At 46.9% G+C, this 25,824-nt stretch overlaps 1 protein-coding gene across 1 annotated transcript in view; it reads left to right on the top strand.

Moving 5' to 3' along the window:
* The window catches only part of LOC149361769 (monocarboxylate transporter 12-like), a 100,630-nt gene extending 75,290 nt beyond the window's left edge, over window positions 1-25,340 (top strand). Inside the window, exons 2-5 of the mRNA XM_089572807.1 lie at window positions 3,048-3,289; window positions 13,946-14,089; window positions 23,738-24,610; window positions 24,712-25,340. Coding sequence (XP_089428933.1) covers window positions 3,091-3,289; window positions 13,946-14,089; window positions 23,738-24,610; window positions 24,712-24,911 — 1,416 coding nt within the window. The 5' untranslated portion in view covers window positions 3,048-3,090 and the 3' untranslated portion in view covers window positions 24,912-25,340. The remainder of the gene's footprint in view (window positions 1-3,047; window positions 3,290-13,945; window positions 14,090-23,737; window positions 24,611-24,711) is intronic.
* The last annotated feature ends 484 nt before the right edge of the window (window positions 25,341-25,824 follow it).

Below are 25,824 nucleotides of genomic sequence, written 5' to 3'. Positions count from 1 at the left end.
AAGAGGCTGCAGTAGCTTTAGGAACCTTTCAGGAAGGCAGCATCGCAATTCTCAGTGATTTTAAAACGGCCCTTCGCAACATCGCGAGGGGGCATATCGCTGCCACTGCATACAAACCTCATCGTACTAGGCCAAACTACAGGAAGGAAGTGGATCTGGCGTGGGCCCAGCCCACGCATGTGTTCCAGGGAACGAGGCCGGTCACCACTATGCTCGAGGTTTTGTCAGCCGAGCCTGTGAGGGGGCTTCGGACCCTGATGTCGCAAGGGGTGAGGCGCAAATTACATACCAGGCCATAACCAACTATTACAGGCCGCTTAGAGCGGTCAGCCTCGAACAGGCTGCCACGTGGAGGAGGCTGTAAACGCGGTCGCAGCCAAACCCCTGGACATATTCAAATATCTTTCCCGTTTTGGTAAATCATACGCAGCTGTGCGGCGAGCCTGCCACCTTGGAAGACATAATCTGGGACTGCACGGAGGATCCGCCTCCGGAAGATCTAGTTACATCTCCCCTGCTTAAAAAATGGGAAGCTGTTCTCGCTTGCCCGGAGCCGGATGTTCAGTCCAGGGCCACGGCGAGAGTGCAGGAGGCCGCCGAAAGTCAAACTGCCGGCCACCTCGAGCGGATAAGAACCCAAGATCGCCGACCTCTTACTGACAATAAAGTTTCCTCTCTCTCTCTTGGGTCCCAGAAGCCCCGCCGCTGGCGGCGCTTGCAATCCCAAGGCAGTGGCGCATACCTTAACCGTTGCAGTTTTGCGGATAAAATGGGGGTGTGAGGTCTCCCCTGTACATATGACTGTAAAGTTGAGAATGACCAGTTACGCATATATAAGGACTAACCAATTCTAAACCATATCCTAAAGCAGCATCTTAAGTGTCGCTCCAATTTTTTACTATCTTCGAGAGGCAAGATACCAGAAGAAGCGGATTTTAACGGGAAGTTCTTTTGTGTACAGGAGAGCGCCTTAGTATGATTATTAACACTTCCATCTGACTGTACTATTTTTAGATAACGTCTTGTGTAGTCGACGTTTCTCAAAGGCGCGCAAGGTTGTTGGAGAGCTTCCCCTGTTGAGGGCGGAAAAATTATTCTTAGAACTAGACAGCTTTCGGTCAATATCTTTTATCAAGATATGCAAATAGGTGTTCAGAACTGGAAAGAACCGGCGTTGGTATGAGTTCTGTGTGTAAAGACATTTCAAATTGTTGCAGCTTTTCGAATGAAAGATTCAACGTTTGACAATTTGTACTCTTGAAAAAAAACACAATTTGTGTTGTTCTGTTGAAGTCCTTTCGTTTTTGCAATTATAGGCAAGTATACAAGAAATGACACAGCTGGAGAAAGGCATTAGCTTAACATCTTAAGTAGCAGATACAGATATCCGCCGTCTGGCTCTAAGGAGATTATATAATTTGCCATTGAAGCTAAAATATGAAGTGACAGTGAAGAGCACTTTGAATTGTTTTCGTTGATAAAAACAGGAGCCCCTAATGAAGTGGTTCAGCGTACATTCCACTGGATCAAAATTTAGTTTATTGGCGAAGTAATGGCCTGAGTAATTCACCTATCAGTGCACGTTAACACGTGTATTCGAGCCTTGTTCTGGAAGTGATTGCGTGTGTGAACTCCTAATTACGCTAACATAAAATTACCGCTTTTCTTACCGAAGAATTGCTTTAATTTTTCTGACGAAGAAACTGTCCTTCCCTTCGTCTACCTTTGGCGGGAGCTAGCCTATTTGTGTAAAACAGTGTACAAAGATACCAACAGAAACTATGAACAACAGCTTAGATGTCAAGCTAGAATCAACTTTGCCCTCCGAACGTTATGTTGATAATAAGATGATAATTAGCCATCGGCATTCACCCAAGCGAAGCCGTACGGCTACAAAGGAAAGCTATGCAGCATTTTCAGAAACTGCGCAGTTTGTAGCTTCGTAACTTTTTCTTCAACCACTACCTTTTTGAGAAAGCTCTACAGCTTTCATTGGCAGCCGTGTGGCGGCAGTTGGCTGGATGTCAATGAGCAATTACTCGCTTATTAAAAACCCACTCCCTCTTGGGGGATTCCTCTAAACATTTGACGAGTTACATTGAAAACATAAAAACTTGCGATTTAACAAAATAATTTAATCCTTAAGTCGCTCTAACGATACGAAAAAACCAAATATCCTATAGCGTATACAACTTAAGAACACAGCGGCTTTGACTCGTCAAAGGACCGCCTTCCAGGCAACGATGTCGGCCAATTCTCATGACCCTGCTAGTGCGACAAAGCAGGGAGAGGCAGATGAAAGGGGAGAAACCACCCTTTATGGTCGGCTATAGAGTCCTCTATCTATGGTGGCGCCCTTCTCTGCATTGTCACGATAGCAGGGTTAGGACAATTGGCCCACGCCACTGGCTGCAAGCTGGTCCGTTGACGAGGAAAAGCCTCTGTGTTCTTGAATTGCATCCAACTACAGCTACGAACATTATTTTCGAAGCAGCGCACAAACACTTTGCGAAATAAGGTAGGAGGCATGTCAAAAATGCATGGGGCATTCTATAACCATGCATGCAATTCTCTTGCAAAAGCTTGGGTGCGCTTCGTTACAAGCAATTCACAGGTGTGTTCTTATTTTCGCAGAGTACATCATTTTTTCATTAGCGATTAAATCAAACTGCACACTTACTTTAGTGCAGCAAGCCCATAACGCCCTCCATTTGATTCTACATTTTTAATTAAGCACTCTCACGATATGTCGCCATGAATTTACATTTTTAAAAGCCACAGTCTCCTCCATTCATTTCGGTCGTACCGTCGATAACTTGCAATTAGTAAGCGTACTTTTATTTTTAAGATCATTTAATTTTTTCTGTTCTAGTTTTAAACGCGTTCTTCTAAAGGTAACCCTCACGAGCTCGAAATGCGCATCATCGTGTCAATTTAATATTGTTGCTTTAGCATGTGTGCTGTGCTACACACAAAATACCACTTTTTTACAGTGTGCTTCAACCTTCTTGTAGCCTCCGTGCAACTTTGTTTCACTTTTTTTGCAGGTAAAGGAAAATTTAGCAAAGTACCCAGGCCTCATCAGCTACCATGGATGCTGCAAAGCGACGAGCGCTATCGGACCGCTGCTGGGGTGTGCCCTTTGCAGTGGCATTGTCGGCTTTCTTGTTGGTCATGGTGAGCTCTTGCGTTGGCTACATGACCGTACTCTTTAAGGAAAAGTATCTCATCAACCACGAACAGGCCTCCTGGGTCACCATGACTACGGTCATCTCGCAGTGCATCGCGGGTAAGTCGCCTATCAGGACAGAGTAACACACTCACCTAAGCTGTGCCAATCTCCTAATGTAGTCTCTAGTGCGTTTCGGTTGCTATCAGCTATGCTTCTGCTGGGTGTTCACGAGTACAAGTGTGCGCTGAGAACGTGTTCAGTGAGGTCGGAATGAAATCCAAACAGCACCGGTTAACGACTTCTTTGCCCGCGCAATTTCCACGGCCGCCTACAGCTATCCTGATTAATGTTTCTGGGTAGACGGTCTCCCAAAGTGCAGTCACGAAGTGGCTGTAAGGGATGTCTCGCCGCAAAATTAGAAAAGCGCGCCTTATGTCTGCCCACATTTCATTTGGGCGTGAGTATGTTTCTTCACAGTTCGGCAAGCTTCCAAGATTTTCTTTTTCTTCAGCGTGATCACGTGGCAGAGAAACCTGTATCTGTACCCTAACTCGTAAATACGTCATCTTCGTCACGCGCCTGTATCGTATAACGGCACTAGCAAATGATCGACAGTGACCACTGCTAATCTGCATGCGTCTTGCGACTCGGCCCTCACATGCATAACTCTCTCTGCAAATAGTGCGCGAAGTTGAGCGGTGCACTGTAAATTCTACGTCTCTCTTACTTCCTCGGAGGAGGAAACCTTCAGCGAAAGGAATATGTAGCGAGAGTGAACACCCTTCGCACTATATATTTCAGCTTACAAATGCAACAACATGCCTAGATATTTACGATGCAGGAGTATTGCGCACGTTCGCCTCCTTTGCATTGCCTTGAATGAAGAGGCGGCTTGCCGCACAACAGAACCGCCACCTGGGCTTCCTTGTTTACTTTGGGCAACAACGTCAGTTTGAGAAACACAAGAGCTTCGTATAAATTAAGCAAGCGGACAAGGCATGGGCACGACAGACAATTTGTATAACCATGAACGTTATGATGGCTTTGTAAGAGCGAAGAGCTAGAGCGCCAACTGTCGTGCAGAAGAGGACGTTTAGCAACCAGTCCAAGGAACAGCGTCAACGGCTCACAGTACCCGCTGACGAGCCGCGGATCCAAACTAGGCGGTCATCATCGAGACGTCACCTTCGACATCATCAGTCTTCTATACAGTTCAGTTCAGTTCAGTTCAGTGCATTTATTTCAGTCATATACAATGGCTGAGGAGAAAGGAAAAAAAGGAAAAAAAGCCGCACACGCGGCTTGACAAAGCTCCCATCTCCCGTGGCGGCTTGGCACGGCGATGACAGACAGCAGTAAAACAATAACAAGATAATGCATGAAATAACAAATATGTACAATATCTTCATAACAGATCACCAGAATAGTCTCGGTACTGTTACACACACGCAAATGATAGTTTAATCACAGCACATGGACACTTTGTTTATTTTACAGTTGGATATGATTCATTCTTTTGTAAGAACATATTTCTGACAGCGTTATATGAAACGGAAAGAATGGATTGATTAGTGAAAGCGTTACTATTAAGGAATGATGGCAACACATACCTGAGAGTTTGAAAACCGTAATTTGTGCGTGGGCAAGGTACATACCAATATTCGTAGTGTCTTGTGTTGTGAACAGCGGTATTTTCCCGTAGATTCGCAAGGTCAGCAAAAAATGTGGTGTCACTATGTACCTGAGATTTGTACTGCTGAATTACACGGTACTGATGAATAACCCTTGCATCCATAATGCGGTATTTTGCAAATAGAGCACTCGTATGTGCTAAGTATGTGGCACCCGCAATTGCTCTGACTGCATTTTTTTGTAATGTCAAAACCTTCTGAATATTAGTTTGCGTCGTTGTACCCCAGACCAAGTGGCAATATTTAACATGAGAATCAAAGAGGGCATGGTAAATAACAAGTTTTGTCCTAGTAGGTATCATGCACTTTAACCTTCTGAGTATGCCGACAACGCGAGCTAGCTTACTCTCCATTTGCTCGATGTGGTAGTCCCATAGCATAAATTCATTGAAGTGAACGCCAAGTGTTTTTACAACATTAGTTATTTCTATCATATTACCACCCAATACTAAATCTGTATGTACAGCCCATTTGACATTTTTAGCTCTAAAAAATATCGCCTTTGTTTTCCGTGTGTTTATTAGTAGGGAATTTTTTTCAGACCATGAGTTAAGTTTGCCCAACACGCTGTTAGCCTTTTCTACTATATCATTCGCGTTGGTGCCAGACAGAAATAAAGTAGTGTCGTCAGCGTAAATTACGTATTCTGTTTCGGAGTCAATCTGTACTAAGTCATTAATATATACATTAAATAATAAGGGACCAAGGATACTTCCTTGAGGTACACCATGCTTTATTTTATTATAAGTAGAGCGATGATTATCTATAGAAACGTACTGATATCGGTCAGTTAAATAGCTGGTGATAAGAGATAATGCCTTGTTCCGGACACCGTATGCAGAAAGTTTAAGAAGAAGAGTTTCGTGATGAATCCTATCAAAGGCTTTGGAGAAGTCTATGTATATTCCAAGGGTTATTTGTTTACATTCAATGTTATTTAAGATTATTTCTTTTTGCTTCAGGAGAGCCATTTCAGTAGAGGACTTAGGTCTAAATCCAAACTGTCTTGGAGTTATCACGTTGTATTTTTCAAGAAAATTGGAAAGTCGTAAATGTAATGTTTTTTCCAAGCCCTTAGAAAAAATAGGCAATATAGACACTGGTCTATAATTACCAAGATCGTTTTTCGAACCACCTTTATAAAGAACAACTACTTTTGCTATTTTCATGTCCGAAGGGAAAATGCCGGTAGTCAAAGACAAGTTATAAATATAAGTTAAAATTGGGCAGATAATGTCCAAGACGTACATAACAGGTTTCATTTTCAGTCCAAAAGCATCTTCACTGTTTGTATTGTTCATGCCTTTATGTATATTAAGCACCTCATTTTCGTCACAACATGTTATAAAAATACTGTTACTTGTATGATTCGTAATGTAGTCCAATGCCATATTATTGTGTTCACTATCAACAAGTCCACTGAAATAGCTATTAAACTTATTTGCGAGTGCGAGTCCGCTATAACTAATGCCTTCCATTGTAATACTTTCAAATGTATTTGTAGAGTTAGGGTTCAAGACTCGATTCAACCTATTCCAAACTTTCTTTTGATCAGTCAAGCCAGCGAACATGTTAAGGTGATATGCATTCCTCGCTTTTCTTAAAGTTAAGTTCAGGTTGTTTCGGTACCTCTTGAATGTTGCCCACGATTCTGGACTGCGACTTTGTAAGAACTTCTGATAGAGGGAATTTTTCCTGGCAATCATTCGAAGAATATGCGAGGTAATCCAGGGTTTACGAGCTCGTTTTGGTTTCTTTACATCTTTGTACGGAAAACTGTTATGATATATAGAAGCGAATATCTTCAGAAAACAACTAAACGCTATGTCAGCAGTCAATGCAGCAAAAACTGGTTCCCAATTGACGTTCATTATTTTGCTTCGAAATGTTTCTAACGTAGTTGAGGTGATCTGCTGTATTTTTACATTTGTTTGTTTACAGTTTGATTTTAATACAGGCACACTATTACATACGATGTAAACAGGCAGGTGGTCACTAATAGCATAATTAATAACCCCGGTTGAGAGCACATTTGTTGCGTTATTTGTAATCAGCAAATCAAGAAGTGTTGCTGTAGTGGGTGTTATGCGTGTAGGCAATGCCACAACGTTTACAAGACAGTATGATTCCATTAGTAATGATAGTCGTGACCTTCTGGGTGTATTTTCATGCATATCGACATTGAAATCACCACCTATATATACAGTGTAATTATATTCAGTGGCAAATTGAAAAACATGCTCCATATAGTGAAAAAAGTTCTCAACACAACCATTCGGGGGGCGATACACAACAGTGAAGAGGTTCTTATTGCTACAAACTGAGAGCACCTCATAATCAGGTGTAACCGAAGTAATCTCATCAACCCTTTCACACTGAACACTATCAAGCACAAACAAAGAAACGCCTCCACCTCTTCTGCTTGTTCTGTTTAGGAAGTAAGACTGATAGTTGAGCAGCTCAGGACAATCAACTTTGTCTTTGACCCATGTCTCAGTAAGCATTACCACAGAGAACATGAATTTAAACTGTTCAAGGAATGCACGTAAAATGTCATGTTTATCACGAACAGACTGAATATTCAAACATAGCACTGAAAAATGGTTAGACTGGCCCTGAACCTCATTATTAATATCATTAGGAGAGAGGTAAGTATCACCCATATAGAAGGAACTAACTACAACCAAGAGCAGTGACTCACTGCAACAGCTTCCTCAAATCGTCATCGCATCGAATCACGTGTGCCAGTTCCCCGTTCGCCTTTCGTACAAGCACTTTGTTGTTCCGGTGCCAGGCATACTTGTAGGCATTCGCATCAGCCAATTTCTTCGCGGAATCGAGAAGCGTTCTGTTCAACCGAGTCAGGTTTTCCACGATTGAGACCTCAGAGTCAGACGTTCTGAGTGATTTGCCTTTCAAAAACCATTGATCTCTGAGCTTCTGGGTAGTGAAACGAACTAGCACACCTGGAACTTTGCCTTGTTTGGCGGGAAGCCTGTGTACGGCATCCACATCGCCTTCGCACAGCTCAGGAAGCTCAATTGAGTGGGCCACATCATTCACTTTTTCAAGCAAATTCTCACCATCTGACTCCGAAATGCCGTGGAGTACCAAATTTTGCCGTCTACTCCTCCACTCCAAATCGTTCACAGTGACCTTCAGATGATTCACTTCCTTACTGTTACTACAACTTTCAAGGACAACAACTCGCTTTCGAAGTTCCTTAATCTCTGCCTCTTGTCTAGCCATTGTTTTTAACACTTCATCATATTTCTCTGACATCATATTGATCGACTTGTCAATATTGTCAACTTTTTCTGGAAGATGTTCAAGTTTCTCAAGTCTCGCAAGGATAGCACTGAGAATGACGGGTATATTGACTTCGTCTCCCTCCTTGCCGCCTCCCGCCCCTCTGAGGCGTGACGAATAGCATGTGCCACATTTTCAGACCTCGAAAAAAGCCTCAGCCTTTCCCTTCGCAGCAGCTTCAGACACCCCAGAGCATTTTCCTAGGTGGAACAAGTTGCTACATTCAGAGCATTCCATTACACGGCCTTTGGCTGGAATTGCTTTCGAACATGCCGCACATACTTTATCGCGGCCAGCCATGTCTTATCTAACACGGGCCAACAAGTCAAAAAGGCACAGCACAAAGCAAGACACTTTCGGCAGCGGTGGCAGCAGGGTAAGACCAAGACTGAAAATGAAAGGCGAAAGCACCAACCTGCAACCAGTTGTACGGAGCAATTAGGCTGCGAACCGCTGTCTGCCACCACCGCCGAAGTGACGAGCAGTGGGCATGACAGGAGCGGCACAAATCATTCCGGTGATAGCAGCCTGGTGACGCTAGCAGCGGTAGTTGCTTCAGGAAACGAAATGCCGTGCATCCACAGCCGGTCAGTTCAAAGAAGGTTACTGCAGGTCCCACAGTCTTGGGAATTCCAAGCGAAGGAGAAATCCGTCGCGCAGACTGCAACCTGCAACCAGTTGTACGGAGCAATTAGGCTGCGAACCGCTGTTTGCCACCACCGCAGCCGAAGTGGGGAAAGGTGGGGACCTCAGATGACAGCCTTAAACACCGTGAAGCCAGAGCCCCAGACTGTGCTACCGGTTCATTCCTCCGCTTGGCCCTACCACGGCTTGCTACTGTTCGCATTCGGCGTTTGGACGTACGCTGCCTACTGGCGCCGTACACCCTGCCTTCATCCCCCACCAACCCATCATGCACCCATCGTGTCAGGTGAGCTCCTAATAAGCGCCTAGCCCTTCGACGGCTTCCGAATTTTTCGACGTGCTGCGTCAAAACCCCGCCCTGCGTTGCAGTTAGCCACTTCGCTATCAAGAATGTGTCCAGCCGCCTCCTGTAATACCATTATGCCAGCCGCAAGCTTCCACCCTGTCTCTTAGACCGTGTGTGGTTTCCGCCACCGGATCAGACCTGTGCTTAGACTTCTAGGACAGCCTGGCTGAATACTTCGATTGGTGCTCCCGCGGTCCTCTTGCGCACCCAGCCCGGTACCTACGTGTTCGCTGAGCGGCAGCCTACACTTCTCTTCCCCCCACCGGGAGCAACACTGTCCGTGGTTTGGCAAGTGCAACGCGTGGACGCTTCGACCTCCTGCCAATATTTTTTACTGGGTGCATCCTTTTCAACCGCGCTTTCAACCTGCCGTGCTCCAATCGCCTTCTCAAGCGACGCCTCACGCCTGATGCACTGCACGAATTCACCATTCAGGACTCGGTAGCCTAACCCCATGCTTTCAGCCTGGGTGATGATCCTGCCATTTTCATGGGCCGGCACCCGGCCAATGGTAGGTGTGCTGTGGCCCCCACAGTGCTCATGAGCAACTCTACCCTCCTTGTACACAGTCCGTTACCTCGTACCAAGAACAGTTCCCATTTCCTGTCGCTACTTTCCTTCACCTATATCTGCACCCTTCCAACGTAAACGAAAACAGTGGAGTTCGGTTTATAACACTTATGTCGTCTCGGGGCTCGATCGCCTTGCCTATGCCTGCGCCCTGCTGGCACTTGCCTCACTTTGCATCACGACCTTCCTCCCTCTGGTATGGTGCATCTACAAGAAGGAATATTTCATTGCCGCGACGAGGGATCCATCCGTCTCCACCAGCCGCCATTCACCTCAGCTTGTCCTGCGTGCACGGAACGATTTTTCACCGTTTCTATGCCTACGCGCCAGTGCTGTTGACCTCACTGCAAGGGAAGCTTGCGTCTTTACCTTCTCGCCCCCATCGCGCCTGCAACCTTCAAGTCTGCCCAACCTGTGCCGTTGCTACGCCACATCGCAGCCCCAGCGAACCGCAGTTCGCAGGCTCTTCTCACGGTTCACTCCTCTACCTGCGCTGAAGGTGTTCAACGGCCTTCGCTCCGCAGATTCTGCACAGAACAGGCTACCTTCTTCGCCGTCCTCCAGTGCTCTTTTCTGATGAGATTTTGAAATTTATTCAGAAGTGTTTACAAAAAAATAATGTGCAGAAGGAGCCTCCAGAGTGCCTTACTCTGTCGGGGCCTCCTGTTGCCTGGAAATAAGCCGATAGTCCGACGCAGCTAGACGGTGTTGTGTGTGCGTGTGGCTGACGGCAGCAGGAAGAGTGGGCCGCGCCCGACGCAGGCATGGGGGGCCGACGAAATGTTCGTGGAAGGCGATGGGGATTCGCTGGCCGAAGTACCAGTCAAAGAGACAGGGCCCTCGCCGAGCGGTACCTCAGTCCTCAATAGCTCGCGAGGTCTCACGGGAGTGTGCGAGGAAGGCTGAGCTGAAGCCACTGTCTGACAGGTGCTTGCAGCCGTATTTGTGTCCTTTGTCCAAATATGGGGCGCAGTGTTGGCAGCGAGGTGGTGGTTCGAAGGGTCATAAAAACGGGAAAATGCTTGCTCCAGTCCATTGAGCAGGTGGTCGTCCGGAGATGGAAGTTCGAGCTAGCAAAAGATGTTGGCGGGCAGCTTCCACTTCGCGAGGAGGAACCGCCAAATCTCGGACGACACTCCGTTGACGTATAGCTTGGCCTACGCTTGCGCTAACCACGAGATGGGGCTCTGCAGGCGTAATAGCCACAGCTGTACTCGGAAAGCGTCATGGGGTGTGATCTGGAGTCACTCATATTCCGGTAGGTCCATGACGAGCAGGCACACGAAGGTACAGCTGCCGTGCGCCGGTTGTCATTGCTTTCTTAAGTCGCCAACTATGAGGCGCGCAAAGGAACCAGACGCCGTGCGGTCGCATTTATTTGAGAGCGCCTCAGACTGTAGTTTTGACTGCCGGGCCAGCAAGACTCCCCGCTCAAGGTTATTTGTTCTCTTAGCGCGTGCCGCTGCAGGGCGCTTCAAGGTGGCTATACAACTTCAGGAAGCAGCGCCTACATGCATTCAATGTTTTAATTAGTGGCTGGAAACAATCAATTTCTTAATGAAAAACCTAAGCCGACCAAATACAAACCTTAAAAATTTCTCTAGGACGCGTGGACCAGGCATCGGGTAAAGTATAAGATGTAGAAAACGCGCTGTTGCCCAAGGGGTTCACCTGGATTAAGCCATGAAAACGACAAAATTTAACCTGAATTTTGAAAACGTGAAATGACACGCGGCTTTTAAACTTGGACGCAATAATCAGAAAAATAATAAAAACACATTAAATATTTATAGTGCACTTGAAGCCTTTCCTGTTACCTTGAGTGCCTATTGACTGATCACTTTCAGACCGAACGAACTGAAACATGCAGCTCCCACGGCCCATCTGACCGGGAGATATTACTCACAGAGCGGAAATTTTCGCTAAACCTGGCCCCGTATTCAGGCGGCTCCCCCTATTCTGCCCAGTCACGTAGCTGGTTCTCCCCTGCTGGACTTGGGCATTTAATGATGCTTAATGTTCAAAGCAGCCCATCAGGTTTGCGTGTATATTTGAAGCTTGTATAAGTGAAAAATGAACGCTCGTTTCCGGGCCACTCAACAACTCCACCTTTCCTGAAACAGCCCAGCTACAGGCCACCGAGACGTACGCCGCATGAGCACAGGTATCGTGTGCTTCTTTCGTTTGGAAGCCAAAGTGACAGTGCTCCATTTTATTGCTTAGATATGCGGCATGTAGCTGTGAAGTGATATGCATTTGTTTTTCAACAGAAAAGCAAGAAAAACAGCGATTAAAACATCACTACTACACCAGCAGCATTAACTAGCAACACCCACCTCCCCTATCTATCGCCCCTGGCATATGTTTAATATAGTTTCCCAGCTAGCTGAAATTCCCGACCTGCATCATATATTTTACGCCGACGACATCACTCTCTGATGTTCGTCCGGCTCTCCCGGTCACGTACAGGACACCCTGCGACGTGGCCTAGATCTCATCGACTCCTTTCTCACCACTGCTGGCCTCTCTCCTGCTCCTGAAAAATCCGAGCTCCTTCTCCTCAAGCATTCCTCATACCAGCGCTCACACAACCACTTCGTCTCTCTCCACCTTTCTGGCTCTCCCATTCCTGTCGTCACGCAGTGCAAAGTTCTTGGCTTTCCTTTGCATGCAGCCAAGAACGTGCAAGCCCTCCACCACGCTGTCACCACCTGCCACTCCGTAACTCACCTCCTGCGGCGCGTGGTCACTCGGCGCTCAGGTCTCCACAAGGCTAATGCGTGCGGAGTTGCCCACGCGCTGGCCCTCAACAAGGTCTTGTACTTTGCACCCTACGTTTCCTTCGATCAGACTCAACTTAACTCTCTTGAGACTGCCCTTGTGGGCCTCTACAAGGCAGCTCTCAACCTCCCTATCACTACCTCTACCGCAAAGATCTTTGAAACAGGCCTCTTTCATCCTCTCCGTTCTCTGCTCTCTCTCCATCATGACTCGCAGCTTGCCCGGCTTTCCCTTACCCGTCAGGGTCAGTGGTTACTGACTCAAGCGGGTTTCTCGCCCATTCCCTGCGCCCCGTTTACCTCTCCTATTCCCACCCCGGCTCCCAATCTTCGGATCCTCCCCCTTCCGTCCAACATGTCCCCCGTTCTGCACGCCGGCCGTCGTCATGCAGCCGCACAGCACCATTCCCCTCTCTTTATACCCAGGGTGTAGCTTACACGGATGCCTCCTTCGTGGCTCCTCGAGGTTCCTGCGGCTCCGCCCTGTATCACCCCCACCTCCCCGCTCCTGAAACTCACACCAGCGCGCCGTTTCTACGCCCTCCGGATGCATTTTCCCTCGAGGTCCTCGCCATTTCGCGTGCCCTCCAGTCATTTGCCGTCCTTCGCTCTCTTCAAGAGTACACAGTCTATTCAGACTCACAAGCCGCTATACAGCACATACAGAAACGACCCTAACCCCTTCTCTTCAACAGGAGGTCGAACGAGTGGTCTCCGCATTGCAGCCTTCCATCGTTTTCCTCCGCTGGGTCCCTGGGCATTCGGGATTGACGGCAATGAGCTGGCTCATCAGCTCGCCCGTGAGACACTTTTCCGGGCACCGTTGATCCCCTGGCCCGAGCCCTCGGAGGACGGTGGGAGACTCACCCTTCGCCGCACCATAAAAGAGGTCTACCTCGAGCTCCGCCTCGACAAACGCCTTTACCCTCCCCCTCATCCATCACTCACAGTGCCGGAGGCTCGCCTTCTTCGGCACGTTCAAATGAAAGCAGTCATCACCCCGTCTCGCCTCTTTCTCTATCGCTATCGATCGGACCCTTCCTGTCCCAACTGCCCCTGTATCTATGCGGACCTTTCCCATTGCCTCTTCTATTGCCCGGCTGCTCAGCAGTCGGGTTCCTACCCCCCACGTTCTTTATCCATCACCACCTGGCTCGACTGGCTTGGCGCTGAAGGGGAGGAAGAACAGCGACTTCTGGTCGCTCAGGCGGTCGACATGGTCGGCCTGTAAATATTGGCCGAATAAACGTCTTCTACTACTACTACTACTAATATAGTTATTCCTGTTTTACAAGACGGCCGAACAAGGCGGCCCCTATTCGTCAGTGATGAGTAGGAGCTAGGCAGCATTACGTTTTTTTGTTGTTCTATGTGGCCGGAAGTACTGTGAAATTGCGGGGAATTCGATGTCTAACTATGCGTGCCTTTGCAGGTCTGGTTGTCACCCAGATGCAGAGCAAGTTATCCGTCTATCATATCAGCCTCATAGGAGGTTTCTTGGCTTCTACCGGCCTTGTGGCTTCTGCTTTCGCGCCCAGCATTGCCTGGATGACATTTACATTTGGCGTGATATACGGTGAGTTCACGTGTGCTGTATGGTGCATCTTTCAGCTGTTTTCGCTTAACATAGTGCAAGGTATTGCATAATCAGGAGTGTTCAATGTCAGCTGTGATGAAAAATATTTCTTGGCTCATTCAGGTACCTTGTAAAAGCCATAACAAGTTTCTTTAGCATTTTATGTTCGGGTGAGGTTTCTTGTTATGTTTTGAAGTTAATAGCCTAAGCGATCTCTAGTGTTACTTCTGGCTTTCCAGGTTAAGATTTTTATTCATTCATGCTTCCAGCCACACCAGGTTGCTAATGAAGACTACCGGGGGGCACTTTTTTACAAGGTCTACCCTGATTCTCCTCTTTTACCTTATGTTGCTATTGTCGTCACTCTTGACACTATGAGCCTTCTTCAATGGACTGATACAAATGACATGCCTTGGTCACCTGGTTTAAGACGTTTGTCGGTAAAATTTTTATTTTTCTCGCACTGTATTTTGCTTACGTAGACGAAAATATTGTTTAGCTATCAAGTAATCACACACCACAAGTTCTATCCACCTGTGGTCATGACGTGATAATACTGATAGTTTGCTTTAATCTTCTTAATTTTGAAAGCAAATGCCTGAGGAGTTCTCGTTTTCGATATCAGCTTCCTTCCAGAATTGAGGACGTAAAAGTTACATCTTAAATACTGTGCATCTTGTTTGAAATTATTTAGCGCCAAAATTAACTATTTAGTGTAAACGTGAGTCCAAAACTGCAGAGCACAATTGGGAGGGCTTTCGCTAGCGAAATATTGAAAAAACAGATCATTTATTGCAAGTCTAAAAGGCCTTTTCGGACCTCCGCAGAAAAGGCTGTCAATTGGGGCTCTTTGTTTCTTCATTTCTCCTCCCAATAAAATAGAAGGCTCCACCCCAGAGATCACCTCGTTAACAAAAAGCATGACGAAATTAGAAGGCGCCGACCAAAAGAAAAGATGAGATGACGTTTCGGCTCCCCCACGGGAGCCTTGTTCACAATGAGGCAGAACGTAGCTGCGTTGTCCATTTTATACACGGCGCAAAACCGAACCCAGGCACCTGGCGTAGATTGGGGCAAGTTTGCGTCATTCCAATTAAGCGTATGCGCTGTCGTCTGAATAATCAGCGATTCCAGATAGAGCCGTGATATCTAGTCCTTTTCTTTTTCGATCACACGTGCCTCTGCCCAGTCTATGTTGTGTTTGGCGGATACTCTGTGCTCGGCAAGCGCATTTTGATCTGCGCGCCGGTTTTCGATGTCATTCTTGTGATCACGCAGTCTCCGCTCAAAGTCACCCAACTCGGCAATGTACACAGACGGGAAGTCCGCACATGGGATCGAATAAATAACACCTGGGAACTTTTCCTTCTTCAATTTATCTTTGACGTGCACAAGCTGACTCCTCAGCTTTCGAGCGGGTACATGCGCGGTCTTTACATCCTATGACCGTAATATGCGCGCCAAAGGTTCGCTCATGCCAGGGACATAGGGAATCGCGGCTCGTTTCTGGGTTGCGGGATTTGCATGCAGCCTGGGACGTTCTAATTTATGCTGTACAGAATCCATGACGTGTACAGGATAGCCACATATGGACAAGTCTCGCCGTACACGTACCTTTTCGATGAAGTCATGGGTGTAGCGTAGGTGTGTAGGGCTCCTGCCGACGAGAGGGGAGATAACTCTGTGCACTAGCATACAACACTACACTAGCATATACACTAGCAAATTCACTAGCATACAACTGCATGCAAACTTCCAAGCTGGCCTTCGTTCGCGACAAGCTGAGCTTGCTCACGAGAACAAGTTGGAGAGGCTTAGGCTGTGTCGGGGAAATAGTTCTTCGGATGTCCCCAAAGCGTTTGTGCGCAACCTTTCCTCCTACCAGCCGAACAAGGCGGAAATGTCTGTCTTGAGCCTGGGCTTGAATTTCAACACAGGTGCCGCCCCCGACGCCAGGAAGGTTATATGTGCTGCAGAGAATGCTTTAAACCAGGTTGAAGCGTCGCGTCGAGAAGAAGCCCGCACACGCGTGGTGAGCGTCCTTTCCAAGCTACGCTTGCATTCATCGATCTCTCCCCTTACGCGCCAAAAAAATGAAGCTATTACAAGCCTCCGCGCTAATCCAGATATTGTGATACCTCCGACGGACGAGGGGAATGCCGCTGTGCTTCTAGATAAGGGCGACTACAAAAAGAAAATGCTGGCCGTCTTGGAGGACGGTAGCACTTACGCTCGTCTCGCTCGAAATCCGACGGCCAAGGTGCAGAGAGAACTACAGAAATTGCTGGCCGATGTCTTTCCAATGGTGCCCCCGCAGCACAGGTCGCTGTACTACTACATCTTGTGCCAGAATGGGTCAGCGTCGGCGATCTACGGCCTACCAAAGATTCACAAGCCTGACGTCCCTTTGCGCCCCACAGTAGATTTCACGCGTTCTCCGCTTCAGAATCTGTCCAAGTTTCTGCACATAGTTATCTCCCCTCTCGTCGGCAGGAGCCTTACACACCTACGCAACACCCATGACTTCATCGAAAAGGTTAAAAACCTTGAAATCAACGCCGAAGAAATCATGGTTTCATTCGACGTAAAGTCACTCTTCACGAGTGTGCCGATTGACCTTGCCGTGGAAGTATGCACAGCCGCCCTTGAATCAGACCGATCAGTGCCAGAAAGAACACCGATAGATGTGCATGACTTCATCCGCCTTCTCAGATTCTGCCTGTCAAACACGTACTTCACTTTCGAGGGTGTCCCGTTCAGGCAGATTCATGGAGCCGCCATGGGTGCATTAATTTCCGTGACGGTCGCCAATTGACCATGGAAGAAATCGAAGGCCGCGCCCTTGCGTCTTTCACGCCTGCCCCGAACGTGTTCCTGAGGTACGTGGATGACTGTTTTTGCATGCTGAAGAAAGGTGGATTACATTACTTTGCTATTCACCTTAACAACTTGGAACCTATCATACAGTTCACCGTTGATATTCGTTTTTAGATATTCTCGTTTCTTGACAGTCCTCACGTCTAAATTTAACTGTTTACAGGAAACCCACGCACACCGGCCGTTATCTCCATTTTAAGTCCGTTCACCCTGATTGCCAGAAACGTTCTGTGGTGTCTTCGCTCCTCCGACGAAAAGAGGTGTGTTCCAGAGGAGAAGACCGGATTGCTGAAGATGTACGTGTACGGCGAGACTTGTCTACCTGTGGCTATCCTGTACACGTCATGGAATTCTGTACAGCGTCAATTGGAACGTCTCAGGCTGCAGGCAAATCCCGCAACCCAGAAACGAGCCGCGATTCACTATGTCCCTGGCATCAGCGAACCTTTGGCGCGCATATTACGGTCATACGATGTAAAGACCGCGCATGTACCCGCTCGAAAGCTGAGGAGTCAGCTTGTGCGCGTCAAAGATAAACTGAAGAAGTAAAAGTTCCCAGGTGTTATTTATTCGATCCCATGTGCGGAATGCCCGTCTGTGTACACTGGCGAGTCTGCTGACTTTGAGCGGAGACTGCGTGATGACGAGAATGACGTCAAAAACCGGCGTGCAGATCAAAATGCGTTTGCCGAGCACTCAGTATCCGCCAAACACAACATAGACTGGGCAGAGGCACGTGTGATCGAAAAAGAAAAGGACAAGATATCACGGCTCTATCTGGAATCGCTGATTATTCAGACGACAGCGCTTACGCTTAATCGGAATGACGGAAACTTGCCCCCAATCTGCGCCAGGTGCCTGGGTTCGCTCTTGCGCCGTGTATAAAATGGACAACGCAGCTACGTTCTGCCTCATTGTGAACAAGGCTCCCGTGGGGGAGCCGGAACGTCATCTCATCTTTTCTTTTGGTCGGCGCCTTCTAATTTCGTCATGTACCATCCCGACCAGACGGGTTTCCGTCAAACACTAGACTTCTAACAAAAAGTAGCTTGGGTTGCGGCTGTCCAATCTGCCAGTGTTACCGGAAATCACTTTTTCCGCATACTTGATCCTTCAAGGACAATCCGTTAGGCTCGCATTTAACTTGTCTCGGTGGCAAATACTCCCGGACTGTTTTTCAAAATAAAACGCGTATAATGTGTGGGCGCTGCAATTAACTTGAAATACGGACCGACTGAAATACATGTATTGACTTTGCTTGTAAATACATGTATACGAAGGAGTAGACAAAGATGTTGCAATAATTTAGTTACTAGGCTTACGACCTGTAATAATCATCCGAAAAAACCTACTGAATTTTCATGCACTACCAACGCGTTTAAAAACTAGCTTATTTTGCCACCGAGACGCCGATAAGTGAGTTGAATGCTCTCATAGCCAGTACAGTAGGATGCCGGCCAGTCAGTCAAGGTGCAACATGCTCAAAATTTAAGCAAGATACTCTTAACAAAGTTGTGACATTATCCGCAAGTAACTGCATGCGTCTTTCCCTCCCCGTTAATACTCTGCGTAGATTTCGTTCTGTGCTGAAGTGATCGAGCATGCTTGGTGTCTGTTCTCCCTCGTGAAAAAATCTTTATGGGGCAATAGCCTTACGCAGGCTTCGCCATACAGGTCTCTAGCAATTTGTATACTATTGATAATTTACGCGTGACAAATGTATACTTTCTACGAACTTTGGGATTTTTTTGCTATTTCTGTAACTGTACGACAATTGTGTTTAAGATATGGGGGAAGTTATGCATCATACGGCTTTCTACACTAGGACTGGCATATGGGCATCAATGTAAACCTTTTTGTGCGCATTGTTATCAATACCGCGTTTTATCTTCTGTTCTAAATTCGGCTGCTTCCTTTCGTTCCTCTCTGCCACCCTGGCTGTTTTTTTTTTCATTTGCCTTCCGTATTGGTCAAAATGGGGATCAAGATTTTTTTCATTGCCTGCTGCATTGGCAATAGTTTTGCTGCAATTCTTTTGAGGCAAATTTAATAATTTCAATGCTTTATTCTGTGGGGATACGCCTCGCTTCAACCCTTTTAGGGTTTGTTTCCCCAGGGTGCCCTTTCTAGTTACCTCAACAAGAGAGCGACACGAGCGCCACGGAGGTCGTGATGGCTGAGCGCGCGCGTAGGAGACAGCTCTCTCTTGGGCTCGGGAACTCGACGCGCGCGGACGTCCCGGCGCGGATTTTCCGCTCGCCGTCACAGGGGCGCGGCCTCGTGAGGGAACGTCTCCCACATGTTGTTCCGTTCGGGACAAGATGCACGAATATCTCTCCAACCCCAGCGTGAGAAAACGTTCACTCGTAACATTGCTGCTGCGTCGGACGATCTCGATTCCTTAGCGTAATTCGTTCCTAACTGGTGTTATTGCTGTTGCAGCAATTGTTGCTCTTAATTGTGTCAGACAGAGTATCGTTCATTTGTTCTCCCTAAGAGGAATGCCCGCCGTGGTCGGCATGCGCTTGGTAGAGCTCGAGGTTACGGGGTGGGGTCGGCGGTTTTTCAACTTTGCCAACCGCAATTAAGCGGGGAAATCAATTTTATCTCACTATTACAAACCCAGAAATTTCTCGTATTTAAATTGTATCTTGTAATTATTTTTCTTGCTGTCCATTTTGTTCCTGCCATTCTCGCACTGCCCTTTCCTCCCCGTGACCTAAGACTAAGGCTGGCAACGCCTTGTAAGTAAAGAAACACGTCTTGTCCTTTCCGATGCAACACCTTGCACATACGAAGCTACCAGCGCTGCAACAGTACTGTGTTGGCTAGTAAGGCAACTGTTTCTAACATGGTGACATCGTTGCCCCTTCTTGAAGCTTCTTCTTCCACCGTCATTATCTTCAAGTCTAGAAGCATTCTTAAAAGGTAGAAAATGTTTGAGCGCAAAAAAAGTCTCGAGCCTTAATTATCGATTTAAAGTAACATATGAAGCAAATAAACCTTTTACCGAAATATTTAGGTAAGATGCTCCTCAACGCAATCGCCATTGGCTACGCGCTGACGACAGCTACCTGTGGATGATTTATTCGCACATCTTCCATACGCGCCTCGCATAACGCGCGGTTAAGGGTAGTGAAGAAACGTGTTCCTACGGGGTGGCATGTGACCCGATGAGAAAACCGCTGGTATAGGAGCAGTAATGCGCTCAACGGGCTGCAATGTGCGCCGATTCTCTTAGCTTCCCTTGGAGCAGAGGCACCTGCACTGATAATTTGCGGCCGCAGTCCGCAGTCAAAGAAATACCTGTTTTTCGTAAGCAGACGCATAATTCTTTTAAAAAAATAGCTTTCACACCTGTCACGGTTCGAATATTTTGCATTCTGACCGCACAAGCACGCGCTGTCCTATCAATGAAACGTCGCTCGCCGCCTTGGATGACCGCGCAAAGGAGTTGTGTCCAATGTTTTGTTGCTTCCTTCGGCGAATTAAACAGCCGTTTCATCTCACCATGCACACTTTGCACCAACTGGAAGTTCAACGGGCGTATCGAGGGCCCTCGTGCCCGAATCTATACATGGTATCACTAGGCCCTACAGTGCTCTCTATAGGTACCAATCTATCTGGCGTGGTCAGCATTAACTTCGAATGTTACTATGTAATGAAACTCTGGGATCAGAAACCACCGCTGGGATTACCATTTGGGCGGTCGCTTATGCGGCGTAAATTTTAAATATGGCGCGCAATCTGAGCGGATACATAAGGAAGCGCGCCTCGAACCGGGAAGGCCGGTTTCAGCGAGGCGAACGCCAAATACATATCAAACTCAGGCGCCTTTTCCAGGTACTCTCATAGCAGCCCAGAATAAAGTACGCAAAGACGCCACTCCTGCCAGTGTTGCCTCCCGTGCAAGCCTGATGCGTACGGCCACATGAACCGCTCTCGCCGCGGGTGGTCGTCAGATCACATTTCTTCTACCGTGAATCCGGCGTCAGCCGCTAGCTTGCCTTCTGCTAAAAAAAAAAAAAAATTGGAGGGACACTTCAGCTCCTCTTTAAGTTATGACGCCGTAGCATAATGGGTTATTTACCAAATATGCAGAAGGTTCTCCTCTATTTTATGTTCATAGACCACTGGAAGTCCTCATTATCCTCCTGGCACAGTGGCACAGCGGTAAAGCGATTCGGCACGGCCCTGCGATGGCAGGTGCTCCTAGTGGTGGTCATTGTGCGACCCTGGCTGCTCATCCCGGGCGACGAACCCATAATTTGAGGCGCCGCTATAGAATTACCAGAGCATAAGGGGCCAGCGGCCTCGTCAAGTGGTCTTCATGACAGCTTTTGCTGAAGGCCTCCAGCATCCTGTGTTGTTGTGCGTGGTGCAAGTAAACATTATTATTCTTACTTAAAGTTAGGTTCCACCAGCCATGGTGGTCAGTTTGATCACTATCCGACGCGCAGGTTGTGATCACGCCGCAGGTGACGTCACATAGGTGGCCCACCCGCCTCCTAGGGCGCTTCACTAGGAGGCCAGGCCAATCACAGGAGCGGGAAAGCGAAAAACACAGGAGTATTCCGGCCACACGAGACGATAGAGGTGGCCTCTTATATATATGAATAGTAGTAACGAGGACCCAGTATGAGAGCGGTTCTAGGCGGATTTTGAAGGAAATGAGTCTTGTCGTGAAGCTGGAACTCCTCCAACCGAATAGAGCAGGCAGGTGTCACCGTCAGGTAGCTTTTAGTGAAACGTGCAGCATGCACACAACTTCACTGGTAAAAAGCGAAAAAGGAAATTTTTCTTCCATTTATTTAAATAGTTGTCACCAAGGGAGGCGCCGGCTTTTCGCACGTGTATGTTTTGTACCGCAATTTGTAATACAAACATATATATTTCGATTTCGAATACATCAAAACAACTCATTTTCTTCAGCACTCGGCGTGAATTTTCATCAGATAATTCATCTCGAAGTGTCAAGATTCCTTTCAGAATATTTTCTAAAAAAAGTTCCCTCAGATCATGCCGATAAAAATCTTTAGCAAATCTGCAACACGCAACCGTGGTACATAATCTTTACTGCAACACAGCACAAAAAGGCTAGATAAACTTGATTTCCCTTTTGAGCTGCCAAATGGGATAGATCCCAAAAAATTGATGACTTCCAACAAGACTGATAACACTTTATGGTCTTTTTGCACAACCTCTAGAATTAAACACAGCCCTCATCAGGGCCTGTATTCCGAGTTTATTTTTTAACTTTTCAGTTTCGAAGCAGTCATTTTTCACCTGTATTTTTGTGCTCACCCGACCGGTCGAAACGCCAAAATAGGATGAAATAGGTCTTATGCGCCAAGAACTTTCGAGGAAACCGGATGGTGACGTTACACACATACCCTACACTCGCCTAGGAGATGCTCAGGACCCCAATGAGGTCAATAGCCAACATTGCAGAGCGCGTCTCAAACGGAGCCTCTGGCCTCAGAGTGAACTCGTCGGTGTTGCTCCGTTTTCGCCACGTGAACTTGCTATAAATTGTAGAAAGGTATTTCGCTTCGTCTTATCTTGCCTTTAACAAAACGCATGGGCAATAAATTCGGCCTCCTTTTGTTTGGTTGGACGAATCAGTACCTACTCGGAATAACGAGCACCGATTTGCTTCAAAAATGGTTAACAGTATGAAAACCAGATGACAACACCCACCGGAGTTACACTTGGGTCTCCTTTTTCGTAAGTTCAGTGATCTCATACTGAGTGTAATATGCCGAAAAATGCTTCTGCGCACTTTATGCACGCGTGTATTCGCTATTCGATGCTCCATCTTGAAGATTGTGTGCACTGCTTGTACCATGAACTCGCTCACCATCTTGATGGTAAAAAAGATTTAACTGCGCGAAAGGGTTCGGACAAGGAAGACACATTCACGACACTTAGAAGCGCAGACTGACTGGCCAGCGACGCGTTCGACATGCGTAATGTGCTTTTCGCCATCACTTACAGTTCTCGATAGCCGCGGCGCTGGGGCTCTGCATTTAACTCGCGAGTTAGCACACAAGTTGTTCGCGAGCGTGAGTTTGCATGCGTACACTTGGCGCCATGGCCACAAGAAGATAACTTCGCATGAGAATCCTTCCAACTCATACATGAAGATGAACACAGGAAGAAGTTTTTTTTTTTTTGCTAGCTCGTCCCTGAGTCCTAACTGCGGCATCTCACGGTTGTTACAGTGACTGCATAAAAAAAAGAAAACGCCAGTTTCCCTGTGCACAACCGTCTGATCACAGCAGTAATTTACATTTAGCGATGTTGCAGACGCAAGTCTTCACTATGTCTTGCCGGTTCATCACCGCAGCGAGCGGTCATTGTGCAGCGTGTAGGTGCGCACAACAAATTTTCCTCTCCGCTGGTCTTTCCCCTACAGATAGATGTAAAACGCTGCATTCTTCAAACAAGCTGCAGTTTATTTTTATTTGCCATCGACGATCGGCGGCTACTGTGTCCAATCACAGAAAAATGTTTTGCAGGAAACGATATTAACTTGCTAAAACCACGCTTCGTTCGTGGGCTCTTTTACAGGGAACGACTCAAACTTTGGTGTTCTATTCCCTCCAGCTTTCAAACAGCATCGTAGAGTATCGCGATAACGTGTTTCCTCCGAACAGTTAACAGAAATTTTGTTCACAAGGGGACAATTACTAGTATGTTGCATCTGGTTGGTACTATAGACAAACCCTTAACGCATATGGCTGACGCTTTTTGTTCCTTATATTTCAGGTACCGGCTTAGGTGTTTCCTTACTGGGCCTCTGCTTGTACCTGCTGCTCTACTTCGACGAGTACCGCGGGACGGCCACTGCTATCATGTGGACTTTCAGAGCTACGTCCGGGATGGCCGGCACAAGACTACTGTGGAAACTCACCGCGGTTTATGGAATGCAAGGCTGTCTCCTCATAGCTGGAGGGCTAGTGTCCCACACTGTACCCCTCATCATGCTAATAAGACACCCTCGACCCTGTAGGGTTCCATTATCAAGCTTGACAGCACGTGTGACTAAACTTTGCAGAATCTCGAACAAACAAGTTGTTGACATTAATACCAGAGAGGAGACAAATGATTCGCACTACAGCAAGCAGCGCCGCCATTCTGGTGACTGCGTGGGGCAGCCGACCAGTATTGCGCAGGTTGCGCTAGAGAGCTTTAAATCCTTGCCCTTCTATGTGTTAGTGCTCTACTCACTCGTCTCCGAGTATGTGTTCGTGACATTCTCAATAACCATCGTTGCCTATACTGTTGACAAAGGATGGACGCTTGATCACGGTAACCAGATTGTGATCTACAATGCGGTTGGTCTCCTCTTTGGACGACTGGTGGTGCCTTTTGCTTCCGACAAGATCCACCATAGCCGCTGCCCCATGGCTGTCGCTGCCTTCTTGACCGCCGCCGTCTGTTTCCTGCTTTTGCCCCTAGTGACGAACTTCGGCGAGCTCGTTGCCCTAACGACTATATTGGGGTTAGCCCAAGGGTACATCCTGTGTATTAAGACTGTTCTGATGGGGGACTACATGGAAGTGATTAAGGTTAGCTTCTGCTGTGGAGTGGCCGGCCTGACAACTATTCCTGTGTGGCTTTGCGGACCAGCAATCATTGGTGAGTCCACTATGATTTTTGCTCTTTTTCACTACTGCGTCAAAAAAGAAGGTTGACGCTCAGCGAGATAATGCTCTTGCTCCTTTTGTTTTCTTTCGCAGGCTTCTTCCGCGACACGAAGGGGTCATATAATTATCTCTACGTGGTCTTCTCCGTATTATGCATACTCATCGCGACGATGTTAGCGGTTCTTGCTTGCAGGGACAGAGCTCGGCGAAGACGTCTTTTCCTGAATGAAGCGAAAGAAAGGATAGCCATGAGTACACTCAATACTCAAAACATGGAGAATGCCGTGAAGTGATAGTATGGAAGAGTTTCTGGCAAAATAATTCTTACCGTCATGGGTTTACTGGCGGTGTCTCATCGTCTAGGTGAAAGAGGTCGCTTATTCACCGAATTACTCTCAGGGAGAAAGTATAAGTGGATGACACAGCGGATTGAATAAAATTTTCTCTTACGATCAGCGCAGAACATACAATAAATTATGCCGGCTGATATTTTTTTGTTTTTCTTGGGATAAAGTTCGCAGAATTGTACCGCCTCGACAAAATTCTGTATAATTTCTGTATAAAATTCTAAATTACCCGCTCAAGTAATTTAATGAAGAAAAATAATTAGGTGCTACTACAACCAATAATGTTAGCTGGAATAAGCATATAACAAATATATGCACGACATCCTTTCGGAAACTTTGCTTGCTTACAGATAAATTAAAAGCTGACCCGTGAAGTTTTACTTTTAGGCCACACATCTATCATTAGATCCAAACATGAGTACGCGTGGACCATCTGGTACCCTTACACAAAACATAACATCGATGTGTTGGAAACGATCAGTCAAAAGCTGTGCGGCTGATCTTTAATAAATATCATTCGACTGACCCTCCAACCGCTCTGATGTCAATACAAAATATACAGACATTCCAAACAAGAAGAAAAAAATCTAAGATTTAAATTTATTTTCATTACTCGAAAATAAACTCTGCATGTGCCCTGATTAATTAATAAGCCGATAACAACGCGACTAAGAAGACATCATAAGGCTGAATCACTAACATAGTACAACAGCGCTAGAATCAATGCTTTCAAATACTCATTTTGTAGCGAAAGCTACACTAGGCTAGCAGAAATGCATATCGCGGTGCCTGCCAAAGGCAGGGTTGCCAGATTGGGCTATTAATAGCCAAATTGGGCTACTTGTTGTCCGAGTTGGCG

This window comes from Amblyomma mixtum, chromosome 2 (assembly GCF_055824585.1).
Source record: "Amblyomma mixtum isolate Tamu chromosome 2, ASM5582458v1, whole genome shotgun sequence".
In the NCBI taxonomy this organism is placed as follows: Eukaryota; Metazoa; Arthropoda; class Arachnida; order Ixodida; family Ixodidae; genus Amblyomma; species Amblyomma mixtum.
This window is presented reverse-complemented; position numbering and strand designations above follow the sequence as displayed.